The 19,284-nt window shown below is 42.7% G+C and overlaps 1 protein-coding gene across 2 annotated transcripts in view; it reads right to left on the minus strand.

Annotated features, from left to right (window-relative positions):
• Positions 1 to 18,791, minus strand: part of LGMN (legumain) — a 35,120-nt gene extending 16,329 nt beyond the window's left edge. Inside the window, exons 1-3 of one of the 2 annotated variants that reach the window (XM_042446048.1) lie at positions 18,637 to 18,791; positions 9,622 to 9,797; positions 2,555 to 2,652 (exon numbers count right to left, since the gene is read on the minus strand). In XM_042446048.1, coding sequence (XP_042301982.1) covers positions 2,555 to 2,652; positions 9,622 to 9,765 — 242 coding nt within the window. In that variant the 5' untranslated portion in view covers positions 9,766 to 9,797; positions 18,637 to 18,791. The remainder of the gene's footprint in view (positions 1 to 2,554; positions 2,653 to 9,621; positions 9,798 to 18,636) is intronic. The other variant, XM_042446056.1, reaches the window with a different exon arrangement.
• Positions 18,792 to 19,284: the final 493 nt, after the last annotated feature.

Below are 19,284 nucleotides of genomic sequence, written 5' to 3' on the forward strand. Positions count from 1 at the left end.
ATTCCAAGCTTCTGCAAAGTGAATTACCATTTCCCTTTTTGTCACATCTGAACATTTTCAATATTGCTCTATACTTCATCATTTATGCCATGTTATTGACCAATCACACCTCTTGCACTGATCTAGTACAGTAGACCCTCCTTATCCATAGATTTTTTTAATTATCGACTCAAGCATCCACAGCTTGAAAATATTCCAAAAAAGTATAAATTCCAAATAGCAAAGCTTGATTTTCCATTTTATATAAGGGACTCCATTTTGCTCTGCCATTATATTTAGTGGGACTTGAGTATCCACAGATTTTGTTATCCATGGGGGATCCTGGAACCAAACCCCAGCAGATAACAAGGCCACACTGTATAGTTTCAAGCATGACTACTCCTCTATTCTCAATCCATTTCCCACAGATCTCCCTTCTCCTCCAATTCTTTTTTTTTATCATTTTTATTCTCAGCCCACAGATTGGGATTTGTATTTATTGACATGGAGCACCTAGAACATATGAAGTGTTTGATAATAAAGGCTGAGACAATATAATAAATGCTGAGCCCTCTGTCCCAAGGGCTACCTGCCAATAAAGATTTAAACCAAAGCAGACCTTCCATATAAACCAATGTCATATTACTCACTTCACCTATATCTGCTATGGATCAGTAGTAGATAATTGGTGGCCTGCCAGATCTTTCTTGGACGGCAGCCACCATCATCCCTTAGTCCTGTCTATGATAGATAATGCTGATGGGAGCTGCAATGCAACAACTTTTGGAGGGTCATAAATTGCCTACTGACTGAATAATTCAGGTTTTCAACAGAGAACAGGCCAAGGCAGGTGTTGGGGATTAGAACTGGAGAAGGCAAATTGTGATCCATAGCCCCAAAGATTCCAGATCAATTTTAACAACTGGCAATTTTGCCCCCCCCCCCATTTATATCCACTACAAAATGCAGCAGTTTTGTCCTCTCCTCAGCCCTCAACAACCTCAAAAAGCAGGTGAGGGGGCACAAAAATCAGCTAAAATTGAAACTGGAAGTGATGCAGTGTCAATGCTGGTTGTATTGGGAAGCTATGTGTTCAGAGGTGAAAATCTGGTCATATCTCCTCTGCATCTGCACACCCGAGTCAGAAGAAAAGCTTTGCCAGCTCTCACATAACTATTCCTTCCACTGGACAGTCTTAGCCCTCATGCACACAGCCAGCAAGTACAAATTCCCACATTATATTTTGGCATATCTGGGTGTATCTACAAAATTGTAACACAATAAGCATTGAGTTGACTTTCAAACCACAGCAGCCCAACAGCATTTTTAAGGGCTTAAGTAATCCACTCTTGGTCTTTCTCAAGTTGGGATGAGAATGTAGAACCTATTACTTTTTCAGCTTTTATGATGAGGGTGGGTAATGCCATGGGCATATCAAGGACAGAGACATTCAGGATTTTGAAGATTAGCAGTAACCTACAAGATGAAGCATATAGACCAATATTTAGTTTTTGTAAAGCACATACTAGGTGGTATGAGCCACTGTGGTGTAATGGTTTGACTGTTGGACTATGACTCTCAAGACCACCGTTTGAATCCCGGCTCAGCCATCTAAGCCCACTGGGTGACCCTGGGCAAGTCACACTCTCTCAGCCTCACAAGATGGCAATGGCAAAACGACTTGAAGGTACACAACAACAAAACTAAGATGCAAATTAAGAAATATATATCCACAGCTGTGGAGTTATGATTTTCAAAAAACCAGGATTACAAAAGCAGGCTAACATGCACCTATAGCCTATTCCTACCTACCTCACACCTATAAACACAACCAGAATGGAAAGGAAGTAGGTTCCACTTTAGGTTTTGAATAAAGTCAAGTTTTTCACTGTGTCTTTACTTGGGAAAGTGATCTGAAATTTATTGGGACCTGGGATTTTGTGAAATACAAAGAAGGCCAAGCACCTGACTCGGGACTTTGTGAAATACAAAGAAGGCTAAGCACCTGACTCGGTTCTTGTGAAGAGGATGGAAAGTCTGCCCTGGGCAGACATTGGACCCATTCTAGCAGGAAGTGAAGCTTGCCATCCTGTAGAATGCTGTAAAAGTCTTGTGACTGAACAACACAGTTATGTAATAATAATTTCCACTCAGGCACATATGCACATATGGATGCAGTGTTGGGTCACAAGACTTTTAAAGCATTTTACAGAAATGCAAACTTCATTTATTGCTACAGTAGGTCTGTTGATTTGTGTGTGCATACACATACACATTTATATCCAGTGGACCCTCGTTATACGCTGGAGTTTGGTTCCAAGATCCCCCGTGTATAACAAAATCCATGTATGCTCAAGTCCCATTAAATATAATGACATAGCAAAATGGTGTCCCTTATAAAAATGGAAAGTCAAGGTTTGATATTTGAAATTTATACTTTTCTTGAACATTTTCAAACCATGTATGCTTGAAGCTGTGTATAAAAAATCTGTATATAAGAAGGGCTGACCGTATACTGTATAAATAAAAAGAGAAGGAAGGAGACACACACACTGGCCCAAATTTTGTTACTTACTGTTCATTATAGGCAATGTCGTCATACATCATAACAACGATCTGTTCATCTGGAATGCCATTCCGGTGTATAAGCTGGTAAGCATGGCATACATCAGCCTGAAAGACACAAGAGACTTTTCTTTATTGGCTGCCTTTAAATAAACTATTAGCAGCAGAGAAAACATTGTAGAATTTGTAGAATTTATGTCTACCAATTCTCAAATGAAAACTGTGAGAGAGAAAATGTGTCCAAACACACACAGGACAATCCTCGGAGCACACTCAAATTGAAATGCCTACAGGTCTCATTAGCCAAACCAATATCCTGCTATGTTTGTGCAAAACAACATAAATGCTGTGAACAGCTTTTTTTTATCCTAACAGCTATAGATCTGTGTACCTCCGCATGCTGTTGTAAGCTTCAGTTTCTCAGAGAAGCTTATATAAGGGAACCCTATGAGTTGCATTAACTACAAGAACAAATACAGAGGACATTAAAAGATTAAATAACACATGCCAATGATTGGCCAAATTCAGTGAGCACAGAATTCTGATAGCTACCCTGGGATAAGACTGCAAGGCATTCATAATCTACCAGTGTTACCTTGACTTCTCATGAAAACAGCTCAAAGCAGAGGAGCAATCTGAACTCTGCAGTTATTGGTGTACATGACTAGATGTAGGTAGCAATCTGAAATTATGTCTGCATACAACCTCAAAGTAGAGGAAGAAAGGCAAAAAGGCAGTTCAGGAACAGGCTCAGAGAGTGTTACTTTCTTTGATTACAGCTCCCAGTAAACCCTAGCTAGCCTGGCCATAACTCTGATTTTAGAAACAGTTGTTATGCATATTTATATTCTATTGAATTCATAGCATCTGATATTTGAGCCCCCAGCTAGAAAGGAAAAACCAGGCATCTATAAAACACTGTAAATGCTGATGTCATGAGTCAGCCGCACAAGAAATCCAACATGACTACAACCAAAGGATTTTTCATTGTGAAGTATAACTTCTAAAAGAAATCTTACTGCAGAAAGTTTACATTGTGCCAAATGAGAACAAGGTGGGATTAATGTGCATGTGGTGAGGAGAAACCAATCATCTGAATGATGCTTCTGTGCTGTTGGGCTAAAAAGGATGCTGAACAATCTAAACATATTCTGTTTCAAAACCAGGAGTCTTGACTCAGGACTGCTCGCTATTACCCCAAGAGAAATCCTCTTAAGACTTCAGCATAAAAGGGAAAAGTGGAGGGAGGAAGATGAATCTAGCAGCACCCTTAAAAATTATTTACTTTAGCATGAGCTTTCCTGGATTTCAACCCATTTCCTCCTATGTTCTTTGAAAACTTTTAATACAGTGGTACCCCGGGTTACGAATTTAATTCGTTCCGCCGCCGCGTTCGTAACCCGAAATCCTTCGTAAGCCGAAAAAGCCATAGGCGCTAATAGCGAAAGCCGCGATTTCGTGCGAAAAAGCGCCGAAAAGCACCAAAAATTTTTTCGTAACCCGAAATAACCTTCGTAACACGGAACAGTTTTTTTCTATGGATTTTTTTCGTAACCCGGAAATTTCGTAAGGCGGCGCATTCGTATCCCGGGGTACCACTGTACTGTGGCAAGTTCTCAATGTTGGATGCTGTTCAGTATCTGAAAAATATTTTCACTCCTTTGTCCAACTTGCCAACAGGCACAATTGTATTTACATTTCACAACACACTGCAGCAAATTGTTTTTCAAAGGCATTTAAGAGCTGAGTTAACAGGAACATCTATTACGTGTGTGTGTGTGTGTGTGTCCCACTAACCCTCTAGCACTGTCTCCCAATATCCTGTTTAAATCAGCACAGATTTTGTTTCTAAAGAGACTGTGACTGACACAATCTGCTTATTCTAAAGATACTGAGGAAGGGAGGGACCCATGCAGTTGTGTGAAAACCCTATCCTTGCTCTTTTTCTTATTTATTCCCCAACTGCTTACATTTGGATTGCAAGTATCTTGGATCTTTCCCCCCCAACATTGCTTTTTATGTAGAATAATAAAATAATAAATAAATAAAACTTTTATTTTTATCCCGCTTTTCTGTGATGAGACAATCAAAGCGGCTCACGAGAGATGGCTCCCTCCCTGACTGTTTTCACACAGGCCTTAAAGACCTGACTGCTTTTACCTGAATTGTTCAGCTTTTATACCATTCTAATAAATGGTAAAAGGTATTAAAAGGTACTATTAAAAAGGTAGAACTGTTAAAGGTAAAGATAAAACCATTACTACTAATTAATACATAAAAGGTGTTGATTTAATTTACTGTATTTTTATTATTTTAAATGCTTTATTTTGGGAACAGTCTTTTCTTAAAAGGCAGGATAAAATATTTTAGAAGAATAAAATAAACAGAACACCAGGGAACACAACTTGCATTGTACCACAGATTGATACCTCTGTGAGAATGTGTATGCGTTGTGTGTGTGTATACCCCCAACTTAGGAAAAATATAGCTCTTATCTTTTACAGGCAAGGAATTCTGGGCAGTCCTTCAGTTTGGGGTGTGTGGGCGTTATCTCTTCCATGTTCCATTTTGAAACCTGACCTTTCTACTGACAGAATTTGACCCTTCTTAAAGAGCAGTCATATGTTTCTTCACTGTCTGTTTATTCTGGCATGTATCCCAGATGCAGCTTAGCTTATGTTTAAGAATTACCTCCTTTCAAATGCAATAATAAAGGACAAACATTATCAGTGGAAGAAAATTAAAACCAAAGTGCTCTTAGATTGGTTTCAAAAGAGATCAGTGTAGTTTGGCTGTATTTTTCAGGTAAACAAACCCCTCTGAAGGATTACTTGTGGAAAAAGCCAAGACTGGAAATGGTGTAAAATCCTACGTTCTTAACCTATGGTCTGCCTCCCCTAAGGAGCTGCAATATCCCCACCGGCAGTCCACAAAGCCAGGTGTCCCCTTCCCTGTATCTGTGCATTTCCTTTTTTTCTATATAAATGCAGTACCTTATGTTTTTTCTGTATAAATGCAGTACCATACATTTCTTCCTGTTGAAATCCAGGAAGAAATGTAAAATCTTTATTAAGGTCATTTTGAATTTTGATCCTGTCCTCTGGAGTATTAGTTACTCCCCCTAATCAGGTGTTATTTGCAAATTTCATGCCTTTTATTCTTTTCTCCAAGTCATTGATAAAGATGTTGAACAGCACTGGGCCCAGGCCAGAACCCTCTGGCACACCACTAGTCACTTCTCTCCAGGATGCAAGGGAACCATTGCTGAGCACTCTTTGGGTTTGGCCAGTCAACCAATTTCAAATCAGTGGTTCAATGTTCAAGTATTATTTATTTATTTATTATTGGGGTTTTATATCTAGAGTTAAGTCTTAGAAGAAAGTGGTAACAAAACATATTTAAAGGGGATCCCTGGTTTAAAAAAAATATTAAGAACCACTTTCTTAGGTCACTGAAGCATGCTTGCCCTTATAAGCTTTCTGTGACAACTTCACTTAACAAGGCAGACTTTCACCTACTAGTCCTTATCCTCCAACACTTAATCCTTCCTCTCCTCCCAACATAATGCTGCTCAGCTGCCAATGTTTTTGTTTCTTATACTGCCTGCCCCTCCCTCACCTACACTGCTTGCAATTTACTTTTACATTGATCAAACTACACAAGGGATCACCCATACCTCTGTGTGGTCCATCCTGCTTCTCCATTACAAATGGGGAAGGAAGACATGTGTGAGTGCTAAGCATTTTGCAAGGCTTTCAGCTTTGGAATATTAATAAAGCAGAAGTTCACAGAATCATTATAACTTCGCTCTATCACTATGCATCAGGAAAGAGCCTCCTCAGATCATCAGGACAAACTTTAAACTTGGGGTAGAGTGGACGAACTAGAGGGTTGTGGCCCATTAGGTGTTCCTGCCAACAGCAAGGGATGATGGGATGTGTAGCCTATCCGGAAGGACACATATTTCCCATCCTAGTTTCAGCAGAATCATGATTCTACCCTGCAGGAGTACAAAACTACAAGCCCTCCTGAGAGTGCACTCCTCTGTTTAAAGATGTCCAAAGAAAAAGATCTCACCACACTCTAAGTTAATCCATTCAACTGCCAAAAAGCTCTTGCAGTCAAGAGGTTCTGCCTAATGTTTGGATGGAATCTCTTTTCTTATAATTTGAATCCATTAGTTTGCGTTTTAATCTCTGGAGCAGCAGAAAACAATCTTGCTCCATCTTCTACTTGAGTGCCTCCCAAGCTATCTGATGTGGATGACCAGAATTTTTTTTGTCTCAATATGTCTGGTACTGGTATCATATTTTAGGGCATTAAGGTGGGTTACAGACCGCCCGTTTGGGGTGGCATGCACCCGCCCCTTTCCCCGCTGTATCGGGGCCTCAGCTGCCAGATCGGCAGCCTCCGAGACCCCGATCCTGATCCGCCGCTTTCAAGGCTGCGGGGAAGCTGCAAAAGGCCATTTCCCTGCAGCCTGGAAAGGGGTGTCCTTGGGGCTTCAAGCCCCAAGGACACCCGGTGACGGCAGGGAGGAGGAGAAAGGGGCCGCTTGGCCCCTTTCTCTTCTGTGTTGCTGGCGCAGTCGTCTGAAGGCTGCGCCCAGCGACACAAACCCAGAAGGAGCTCTGAAACGGAGCTCCTTCCAGGGTTGTGGAAAGGGCGCCCTAGGCGCAGCCCCAATACGTCACAACCTCGCCGCCTCGTTTGGAGGCGGTGTGGTCGGGACATAGTGATGGTGGCGGCCGTGGGGAACGGCCGCTGCCATTTTCTATGCGCAGAGCGCATACTAGGGTTAGCGGGGTGCAGAAGCACCGCCCCTTCCTAACCCTAGTACGCGCTCCATGCGTACTTTAAGGCCCATTTGTAACGGGTCTCAGTCACAATTATTTCTTTCCTTCCTTGAAACTCTCCAGGAATCAGCAACCAATGGATAAGGAACCTGCACCAGTCTCTGGACCACCACTTTTGAGTAGCACTGTTCTGCATGAAATTCCTTCAGATATTTAAAGACAGCTACCATATTACCTCTCAGTCTTCTCTTCTAGCTAAACATACCCAACCCCTTAAGTTGTTCCTCACAAAGCTTTGTTTGCAGATTTTTTCAGTGTAATAATAATAATAATAATAAAAAATTTATTTTTATACCGCCCTTCCAAAGATCAGGGCGGTTAACAACAGTAAAAACACAAAATATACAACAAGATTAAAACAAATACACAAAACAGAATAAAAAACCCCCATTAGCCAGTCCTCTTTGCCACAAAAGAGGAAGGGAGGCCCACTGGACTTTAGTCGGGGAATGCAACCTGAAATAGAAAGGTTTTTAAATCCTTTCTAAATTGGTCCAGGGAGGTGGCCGAGCGGAGCTCTGTGGGCAGCGTGTTCCAAAGGGCCGGGGCGGCGGTGGAAAATGTCTTCCTTGTAGTAGAGGTCAGCCTGGCCCCTGACACCCTAAGTAGTTGCTGCCCAGATGTTCTGAGGGTGCGGGACGGAATGTACGGGGAGAGGCGGTCCTTCAGGTATCCTGGGCCCAAGCCATTTAGGGCTTTATAGGTCAACACTAACACCTTATATTGTGCCCGGAAGCGAATAGCCAGCCAATGCAGGTCTTTAAGCACCGGTGTAATATGGCTGGCCCTGGAAGTACCAGTGACCAGCCTGGCTGCCATATTCTGTACCATTTGTAGCTTCCGGGTTTGGTATAAGGGTTGCCCCATGTAGAGTATAGTTAGTCAATTAATTGGTTCAATTACTGCACAAACCTGTAATGCCAAATTTTTAAACTGATGTAATGTTTTATGTTGTGTTTTGTTCCCTGCTTTCATCTGTAGGGCAATTCAAGTTTCCTAAGGCTTCAGCCTTTGTCAAGGAAACAAAAATATTTAAATATTAAAAAATTAAAGCCAAGCCTGTTAGAGTCTAGCTTTCAATAAGTAGAGTAGCAGAAATGTGTTCTTGTCTAACTATGTTTCTCTAAGAACTGAAACTGACTAAAAAAACAAACACAAGTAAATTGCAGTTTAAACAAAAGTTTACTAATGGCTTGAATCTACATATACATAGAGGCTATATCAGTGATGGCAAACCTTTCTGGGACTGCATGCAGGAAGTGGGGCTTCTGCACCCCAGGTGATGAGGGCAGAAGTTCCATCATCCAGATGTGGGGCTTCTGGGGTGGGACTTCTCCCCGTCCTCCATCTATCTCTGAGAGGCAGCTAGAAGCTGAGGAAGGTCCTGGAGGGAAGAGACAGGGGGCAATCGTTGCTCTTCTTCCTCCTGCCCTTCCCCTGGCCTCCAGCTGAGAGACAGATGAAGGGGTCAGGAAGGGGCCATGGGAAGAAGGAGGAGTGGGAATGCTCCTCCCTCAGACCTTTTCTGACCCCCAGCTGTCCCTGGGGAGGAAGCTGGGAGTCAGAAAAGAAAATTAGGGGGGGGAGGAGTGGGGACGCACCCATTCCTCCTCCCCCCTGACCTTTCCTGACCCCCAGCAGTCCCTAGGGAGGAAGGTGAGGGTCAGGAAGGGCCTGTGCGGAGGAGGAGGAGTGGGCACGTGCCCATTCCTCCTCCCTCAGACCTTTCCTGACCTCCAGCTGTCCCTCTGGAGATAGCTGGAGGCCAGGAAAGGTCTCTGGGGAGGAGCAACTGGCATGCGCCGGTTCCTCCCCCCCCCATCTATCTAAGGAGGGGAAGAGAGAATGCAAAATTTCTTCCAACATGATCCACAGGAAGAGATGGTTAAGAAGTAACAATAACACAGGTAATAATAATTTTGTATGTTGCTATTGTGTTAATAAGGTATTATGGAAAGAACAACCAAACTCATCAGAACAGATCAGTCTTTCTAAGTGAGAATCTGCTGGTACTTTTAACCACTGACAAAAATCTGAATGATGCACATGCATACAAGAGCAGTGCTTGATAGTGTTACTTTTGAACTTGATGTTTCAGAATCCCCCCCCCAAAAAAAAAAACAGGCAGTGGGAGAGAGCCGGCCTTTGATAAGGAAAGATTTGGCTAGATTTCATGAAAGGCCCTCCATTCTGTCAGTCAACATTAGATTGCTGTTCTTACCTGGTGTCTGTAGTTCATCCAGTCAGCTGAACCAGCTACAAGAACAACCCAATGCTTGCCTCCATCTTCAGGGTCCTCCCGAAGGGAGGGAAAGGCTCTGATTCCCAGGATAGAGGTAAGCAATAATGCTATCTTCAAGATCATTTTGGTTGCTCTTGATTCAAGAACTACAGGAACTGTGGGGCATGAATAAAATAAAACGAAGCAGAAATTAACATTTATTAACATGGTATGCATTTTAAAAGCTTTTTGTTTTTGTTTTTACAGAGCTATTTTGAAGCAGAATTCAAAGTACTGAGACACCATTGGCTATGCTGGCAAGGGCTGATGGGAGTAGCCATCCAAGAACATCTGGAGGGTTTCAGTTGTGCACCCCTGAATTAAACACATAAACAACATAAGTTGATTCTATATTAGTAATAACCATACAGTATTTAATCAGATTGGCAGAACACATTCCAAGGTCTTCACATACATGATACAGTTAATCACCTCTGTTAGCCACAGGTGGAAAAACTAAGGCAGGGGATAAACTGAGTTTGCCTGGAGTAAAATCTGGATTCCCAAGGTTCCCCAGAAGCCCATGTAGACCATGACATTATAATTTGATTGCTTTCCATGTTTTGTAAAAGTTGTTGTTGTTCTCCTTCAAATCAGCTGCAACGCAGCACCCCATCCTAGGGCTTTGCTGGAAAGATTTATTCACTTCCTCTGAAGCGGGAAGACTAACTTATCCAAAGTCACCCAATGAGTTTCCATGGCTGAGAATAGATTTGAACACTACCAGAGACCTGGTTCCACACTCAAACCACTATATCACAATGGCTCCCCTATAGGTTATTGCCATGTTCCAAAACACTAGAAGTCCCCTACTAACCAGCAACAATGGCTTTAAGTCCTTGCATCTCCAATGGAATGCAACCCTCTGAGAACTTATCTGGAACTGAATTTGGCCCTCAGGCAGAAATATTCTCTCTAGGACAAGTCAGTTTGTCTACCAAACAATTTCAAATGGTGAAAACACTAAGAGTGTGGTTCAGACATATTCCCATCCAGAAACACTTCTGGCCAGCTCCAAATTGAACCATAGGCCTTGTTCCAGGGCTGTGGAATCTGTCAGAAGCATTTTTTAATTTTTTTTTACTGAAACACAACCTTTGAGACAATACACATGGGAAAAATTACTTCTACATCTACACAATACATACACGAACACCAACATTAATGCACTACACATAATGACAATAACTGGGAAAAGGAGATGCATATGAAAGTCACTGTGGTGTAGTTGTTCTAACGTTGGGACTACGACTCTGGAGACCAAGGTTTGATTCCCTGCTTGGTCATGGAAACCCACTAAGTTATCTTGAGTGAATCACATACTCTCAGCCCCAGATAACCCAGTGATAGGATCGCCTTAGGGTTGTTGTGCCAGAAATGACTTGAAGGCACGCGACAACAACTTCCAACTTAGTAAATGATGGTTGCAGTTGTTAAAATCTTTACCTCCTCTAAACAAACATATAAGCTTCTATCTTTTTTTGTTGAACCTATTTATGTAAATTCAAATCCTAAAATTGCTGTTTCCCCCAATGCTTTTTCTCATAAAGTCAATTATCAATTCCTATTCTTTTTTGAAGTTACTAACATATCTCTCTTTAATCAAATTTGTGCATTTGTCAATTTCTGCAAAGTCATACAGTTTTATCAATCATTTTTCTTATGACAGAGTGCTTACACCCTTCAATTTCCTCACATACAGTATTACTGCTACTGTAAACATATTGAATAACTCTTCTCAATGGAGTCAGAAGCATTTTGACTGGCATCAGAATAAAATAAAAACTTAGGCAGGTTACAGACCGCTGAAAAGCAGTGGCCTGCACCCGCCCCTTTCCCAGCCGGATCGGGGCCTCAGTGGCCAGAGCGGCAGCCGCTGAGGCCCCGATCCGCCGCTTTCCAGACCGCGGGGAAGTGGCAAAAGGCCCCTTCTCCGCAGCCTGGAAAGGGGTGTCCTTGGGGCTTCAAGCCCCAAGGACACCCCACGGCGGTGGGGAGGAGGAGAAAGGGGCCACTTGGCCCCTTTCTCCTCTGCGTCGCTGGGCGCAGCCATCTGAAGGCTGCGCCCAGCGAAGCAAACGGCAAAAGGAGCTCTGTTTCGGAGCTCCTTTTGCGGCCGGGGAAGGGGCGCACTATGCGCCCTGGCGCGGCGTGACAATGTCACGTCCGCCCCACCCCGTATAGAGGCGGCGCAGTCATGACGTCATAATGGAGGCAGCCATGTGGAACGGCCGCCACCATTTTGTATGCGCTCCGCACGTGCTAGGGTTGGGGGCGTCTGGAAAGGATGCCCCTTTCTAACCCTAGCACGCCCGGAGCGCACACTTTTAGGCCCATCTGTAACGGGCCTTAGAATATTATAACTGTTAAATGTACAATTTTATACTTATATTTTCACCTTTTAAAAAATAATTATTAAATGCTAAATTTGTTTCATATGTACTTTCATAGGAATTTAGGAAAGTTCAGATATTTTAATCAAATAAATATTTTTATATTCTTTCAATCAAAGCAGCCTGGTAGTGATGCAATGCTTTGTGCTACCATTTTACTACACCAAATGTATTACTAATTAGTATACATTTTCTATTTATGAAGGAATCAAAGACAGTAGAAAAATATAGATATCAGAGTTGAAGTCAAAGGTTTCGGGTACAGACACCATAGCTCTGTCTTATTCTCAGCAAGGAGATGAGAATGCTTAGAACTTTTAGCAGCTGCTGGCATATTGTCAAAATGGTTAAACATTTATCTCTGTCCATAAATCTTCATGGCAACTCAACACAATCCAACAGGATGTTCTTCTGCACATAGTTCATTTCAGTAAGGGAAGATCAGCATACAACTTGTGTGGAATGCGTTCGCAGCAACCTGAGTCTAAAAGGAAACATTTTCTATAACTAGATGGCAATTTCTAATTTTCTCCACCACTGACCAGGCTGTCTGCAATTTATGAGATTGGAAGTCCAAAGCATTTGGAAATGAATGAGAGACCAAGAGACCTGCAGTTACATTTCATTCCATCTAGACAGGAAGTTCCATTATGCATATATCTGTATCTTTTGAACCTCATAGCAAGGCTGTGCTGATCCAGTCATGAGACTAGGATAACTATGCATATATATCAACTTCTGATAAGGACGAATCCTACAACAAACAATTCTGCAACTTTGCTTGTAACAAAGAATCTGTGAAGGCTAAGCTTGTTTTACATAAAAAGATCCATCATCTTCCTGCAGTGCATGCAACTGGTATTAAACTGTGAGTTAATCTGATCCCAGACTTGATTAGAAGAGAACAAGAGCAAACAGAGCCACTGACAATCTGAATTACAGACCAAAAAGTAGTGACTGCCTTTCATCTGAAGTCTACTATCTCTCATAGGTAAATACATCTGTCTTCACATCAAGCATGTGTAGTAGTACATTCCAGAATCTTCTTAACTAATTTTTGCGGTATTTTCCTTTTTACATGTAAACTGCATCTGATTAAGAACTTGGGCTTTCAGGTTTTGAAGAAGATTCCTGAAAGTGGCCCAACACAGGTCTATCCTACCTGGAGAAATGACCTTAAGAAAGTGTTATTGTACACAACTACAGTACCTTCCTTGTAAAAGATAAAAATCCAAACTCACTGGACCACTCAGGAAACTCATACAACAACCTATAATTATTTTTTATATAAATACTAACAAGAACAATTTGTCTTGAAGTAAAACCTTAAGGGAATTATAATTAGTTCCCCACACTGGGTGCAAGATGCTGATCATCATCATGACAAGTGTTTTATGCCATAACTGTCCACTAGTGAGAGAGGTTTTAGCTCAAACTGTGTTGATTTGCCTGTTAAAAAACCTCAGAGGGCATCAACCCACAGAATAGGTGCTGGAGGATTCTGCAGGAGGGTATTCTGGGCACACACTCAGCCATCTGAGAAGACTGGTTAGGCTTGCTGGGCCTTCCAGTATTTGGCACATTTGACACACCCTTCTGATCATGCAATGGGAAGGAAAGATAATATTGCTTCATTACATACAACTTTTGCCTGTTTCCCATGTCCCACCATTATTGTTATTGTCATTTAGCAGTCTAGGATTCTTGTCTTCTGAGAGAAAACAAAAACTGCTCTCTGCCTGCTTTTTCCATACAATGCTTAGTTTTATACATCTTTATATTGTGTTCTTGATTGCTCAAATGTTCCTTCCCTTAGAGGAGAGTTGCTCCAGCCCTTTGCCCATTTTGGTTACTCCTAACTCTACAATATTCCTTCAGTTGTGGCTACCAGAATGGTACACAGATTTCCAAGTATGGTTGCACGATAGATTTGTGTCAATGCAGTAGAATATTGCTAGTTTTATCTTGAATTCCTTTAGTAATGATTACTGTTTTGTTGTTAACTGCTCTCAAGTTGATCCTGACTCATGGCAACCCCATAGAGGAAACATCTTTTATTATTCCTTATCTTCCACTGCTCTACTTAGATCCTATAAATTCATGCCTTTGAGGTCCTTAATAGAGTCCATACATCTAGCAGGTGGTCGTCCTCTTTCTACACCTACAACTTTCCTAGTATTGTCTTTTCCAACAACTCATGACGTGACCACAGTATGACAACCTCAACTTTATCATCTTGGCTTCCAGGGAGATTTCTGGCTTGATCTGTTTTAGGACCCATATGTTTGTCTTTTTGTCTGTCCATGGTATCCTCAGCACCACATTTTGAATGAATATTTTCCTCTTAGTCACTTTTCCTCACTGTCCAGCTCTCACAACCATGCATGGTAATAGGAAAAACAATGGCTTGTACAATTCTAATTTTTGTATTCAGTTGTATATCTTTACATTTTAGGATCTTTTCTAATTCTTTCATAGGTGCCCTTTCCATTCTCAGTCTTCTTCTGATCTCTTGACTGTAGTCCCCATTCTGAACAATGTTTGACCAAAGGTACAGGAACTTTTTTTCCATTTTGTTTTCTTCATTGTCTAGTTTCATTGTATCATTGTCTAATAATACCCAATACAAAATTTGTCTTTTTCACAACAGATGCACACTGATCACCATTCTCATTGAGCTCCACCACAAAACCCAAGATCCCTCACTTGGTTAGTCACTGCTACCTCAGATCCTAAGAGTAAACATACTGAGTGTTTGTTTGTTTGTTTGTTTGTCTTGAGGTGGGGGTGGCACCCCAGTGTTGATCACTTTTGACTAGCTTATACAGTCTGTCCTCGCCTTACGCGGGGATCCGTTCCGGATCCCTCCATGTAAGGCGAATTCTGCCTATGCTCGAGCCCCATTGGAAACAATGGGGCTAGTGCACAGCGGCGCGGGTGCACACGGCAGCACGGGGCGCAACGGGCGCGTACGAACATTCAATTGAATGGGACGCGCTGCCCCTTCTGCCCTGCGGATTGAGCGCGTATGGCGCGGACGCACTGTACTGCACTTGCCATTTTAATGCCCAATCCGCCAGTTCGGAAAAAATCCTCTTGCAGCTCTCTGCCATCCTTTGTTTTAGTCACCCTAAATAATTCACTGCCCTCTGCAAACCTGGACATTTCACTGGCCATTCCAGTGTGTGTTGTTTGCCTTCAAGTCAGTTTTTACTTATGCTGACCCTACCACAAGCAAACCTATCACAGGATTTTCTTGGCATGTTTCTTCAGAGAGGGGTTGCCATTGCCATCGTCTGAGACTGAGTGTGACTTGCCCAAAGTCCCTCGGTGGGTTTTCATAGCCAAACAGGGATTCAAATCCTAGTCTCCAGAGTCATAGGTTCAAAACACACTGCAGAAATAATCCAGTTTGAGACCACTTTAACTGCCCTGGCTCAGTGCTAGGGATTTATGGGAACGGTAGTTTTGTGAGACATTTAGCTTTCTCTGTTCGAGTGCTCTGGTCCCACAATAAACTACAATTCCCAGGATTCCCTAACACTGAGCCAGGGAACTTAAAGCAGTCTCAAAGTGGATTGTTTCTGCATTGTGTTTTGGACCCTAGTCCAACCCTGAAGCCACTACACCATGCTAGTTCTCATACTCACACCTAACTCGAGATCATTATGAAAAAACTAAAAGCACCAGTACCAGCAGAATCCTCTGGAGGACCCTCATGGTTTATATTCCCCCCCCCCCCCCCGCCCCAGGAGAACTGTGTTTATCTTTTATGCCTATCCATACAAGAACCTCAGCAATGGAGTCTGCATGGAAGTTCAGGAAGTATTTATGTAAATATTTATAAGTGTCAGGTATTGTGGTCAATATGTATTATCATGCAGCCATTTGTAATGTATTTGTTTGTAGTTATGTGTATTTGTTAACTGTTTTGTTTTCCTTTTATATTAAAAAAATAAAATTTCCCTAACTAAGAACTTCAGCAATGGGGGAAAACTCTATTGCTGTTTGTCTGGCAATCTTCATTTCCCTTATGAAGTCTCTCAGAGGTCCTTGGTCCACAGCTTCAGAAACATAACAGGATAAGGATATCCCTTCACTGTGCTGAAACTACAGAATGGCAAGGTGAAAGTACATTTTTTCTGCCGTCACGTGCTATACCTGAGATTACAGGAGAAACCAGTTTAACCATTAACTGGCCTTACAAATTAAATACAAAGTTAAGGCTTGCAAAATCTTTTAAAGTATGTATTACAGCTTGTTTGGCTGCACTGCTTCACTCCTCTGCAACTCTCTCCCTTCCTACCCTGCCTCCTCCACATTACTCTTCCTCTAGTGAAGCAACAGTGGTCAACAGCGATTTTCTTTCGTACAAGAATCTTCAGTGTCTAAGAAAGAACTTAAACAGTGACTTTTCATACAACTCCCTAAATTATCAGCCAGTATTGCCAATAGATATGATGGCTGGGGGATTTGAGGTGCTGCAGTCCCAAAAGTAACTCTTCCAATCCTGAGTTAACAATTTTTAAAATCCACCCAAAGAAAAGGGGATGTTTAATTTAAAACAATGTAAGGTCCTTTCTTGTAAAGACCAAAAGATAAAATCAAATACAGTATTTAAAATATAGTTGCTCCTCCGTTTGCGCTGACTGCATATCTGCGACCCTTGCTTACTCGCGAGGATCAAACAGAGGGGATTAAAACGGGGCACACCCCCCCATTCAAACCTATGGGGCTTGAATATGTGCAAATTTCCATTTTTGCGCGGGGGCAGAATGGATCCCCGCAAAAGCGGAGGGCTGACTGTACAGTTCGCCCTTCACATTTGCATTTTTGCCTTTTGCAGATTTGATTATTTGCGGCTTTGATTAATATGTTCTCTCTAGGAATCTCTAGGTGCTCCAGTGCAACTCTGCCAGATGTTGACCCATAGAGTTGTGCTGGGAACCTAAATGTTCCTAGAGAAAACACTTCTCCAGGCATTTGTAGGTCTTCCCAACACGAGTCTCTGATCAACTTCTGGCAGATGTTGACCGGAGCTGCACTGGAGGGCCTAGAGATTTCTGGAGGGGTGTTCTCTTAGGTAAAAAGAACAGTATTTGATTATGGTTTTTCCACATTCACTGGGGTCCTTCACCCCTAACCCCAGTGAATGCGGAGGGACCACTGTAGTCCCAAATTGTAAACACCTTTATAGTCTTGAGATTTTAATGCAGCAGGGTAGAATTCTAATGCCACTGGACTTCTCACTGAACTAGCCAGCACTTTCTGTCTTCTCTCAGCTGCTGTCAATTACAAATTACGATCTTCAAGAGCATATTCCCTTCTAAACAGCTGCACTATGAGATTTTAACCAGCTTTCTCCCATCGCTTTCATTATACTAGTTAGCTAATCCTGGAGCGAAGGAGTCAGCCCAGCATCCTGAACAATCAGCCCACCCAAAGGTAACCTGGCCAGAATTGGTGAAACATTAGGTTCCAGGAAAATCTCATTGACACTCCTCCGCCCAGAATTCTCCAAGGATCCCAATCTAACCCTTGTCCAGATGAGTAGTGGCCGAACGGACCAGAAACTCACCCTCTTGAAGAAGATAGACAATTATGTCTTTGCAAAGGAAAATGAATAGGGAAGGTGCTGCCACATCCTGGAAATGTTTGTTTTAATTGCAGAGTAATTATCATCACAAATTGCCAGTCTGGGCATGTTTGCTTCAACTGCTCTTCTTAGACAGGCTTTTGAAACAAAGACTCAAGGTGCCTTCTAATTAAAATTTAACTAAGGATTAAAGCTAGTGGTTTGAGTGTTGGCCCAGGGCACTGAGAGACCAAGATTCAAATCTCAGCTCAGCCACAAAAGCCTACTAGGTGACCTTGGGCAAGTCACACTGTCTCAGCCTCAGTCCTCTGAACAAATTTGGCCACGGAAACGTCATAACAGTTTTGCCTCCAGGAGTCAGAAATGACTTGAAGGCAGGCGACAACATAAACAGGAACGTGGGAGGAGTATCTCTTGTTGTTGTTATGTGTCTTCAAGGCGTCTCTGACTTACAGTCAACCTACTATGGGTTTTTTTTTTGGCATGTTTCTTCAGAGGAGGTTTGTCATCGCCTTCCTCTGAGGCTGAGAGAGTGTGACTTACCCAAAACCACCCAGTGAGTTTCCATGACTGAGACAGGGTTCGAACCATGGCCTCCTGGCCCAACACCCAAACCCTTACACCATGCAGGACCGCCATAAGTCTGAAGCAACTTGAAGGCACACAACAGCAGCAACAACCACCTACAGAATTGCTGAGATTTGTACTTCCACAAGGCCTTCAGCCTTCTCTGCCAACCTACAAATACCAGGAATTTCTGAAAGGTGGGTGGATGGAGCCGTGGCAGTTAAAGCGGTGTCAAAGCGCATTATTTCTACAGTGTGGACGCACCTCTGAGGTGTAACCCAATTTGTGGCTAGGAGCCCAATGGGGGCTGCTATCATTATCATCCGACTGCTACCACTAGCAAAGCCCAACCCATTTCCAGACCCACCCAGCCTGTCTGCTCTTTCTCCTCCTTCTTACCCAGGGTCGGAGGAAGGCGGCGGGGGTCCCTTCTCGGTCGGCCTCACCTCCACAGACGCAAGCTCTCCAAACAAACAACCGACCGACGCCCGTCTGAGGGCAGCCCAGGCACCGGAGCCCTTTTATAGCAGAGGAGTCAGGGGGCGTGGCCAAGGAGGCGTGATTGGCGGGCCATTGGGTCAGGCACTTGCGCAAGGATCTATATGACCATTCCCTTGGGATCTTGCTACTGCGGAGCGCAGGGCATGCCGGGACTTGGAGGCAATTGGCCCAAAACAAGAGAGGCTTCTCTTCAGGGTCACAAGATGGAAGGGAGGGGCCCTGGGGAGGGAGAGTCCATGGGGACCGGGATGTCACGAGTAGATATAGATGGGTGTGTGTATACACACACACAGTATATGGGAATAGGGTTGCCAGGGGGTCCTTGCTGTGAGGGAGGTGGGAAAACTTCTCCTTTTAGACAGGGCCAACAACATGCTAATAATATATATACATATGTGTGTGTAAGATGGGTGGATATATATATATATATATATATATATATGGAGATCTTAAATAGAGGATATATATATATATATATAGAGAGAGAGAGAGAACTTTATGGGAATAGGGTTGCCAGGAGGTCCTTAATGTGAGGAAGGCAGAAAA

This window comes from Sceloporus undulatus, chromosome 1 (genome assembly GCF_019175285.1).
Source record: "Sceloporus undulatus isolate JIND9_A2432 ecotype Alabama chromosome 1, SceUnd_v1.1, whole genome shotgun sequence".
NCBI classification, from domain to species: Eukaryota; Metazoa; Chordata; class Lepidosauria; order Squamata; family Phrynosomatidae; genus Sceloporus; species Sceloporus undulatus.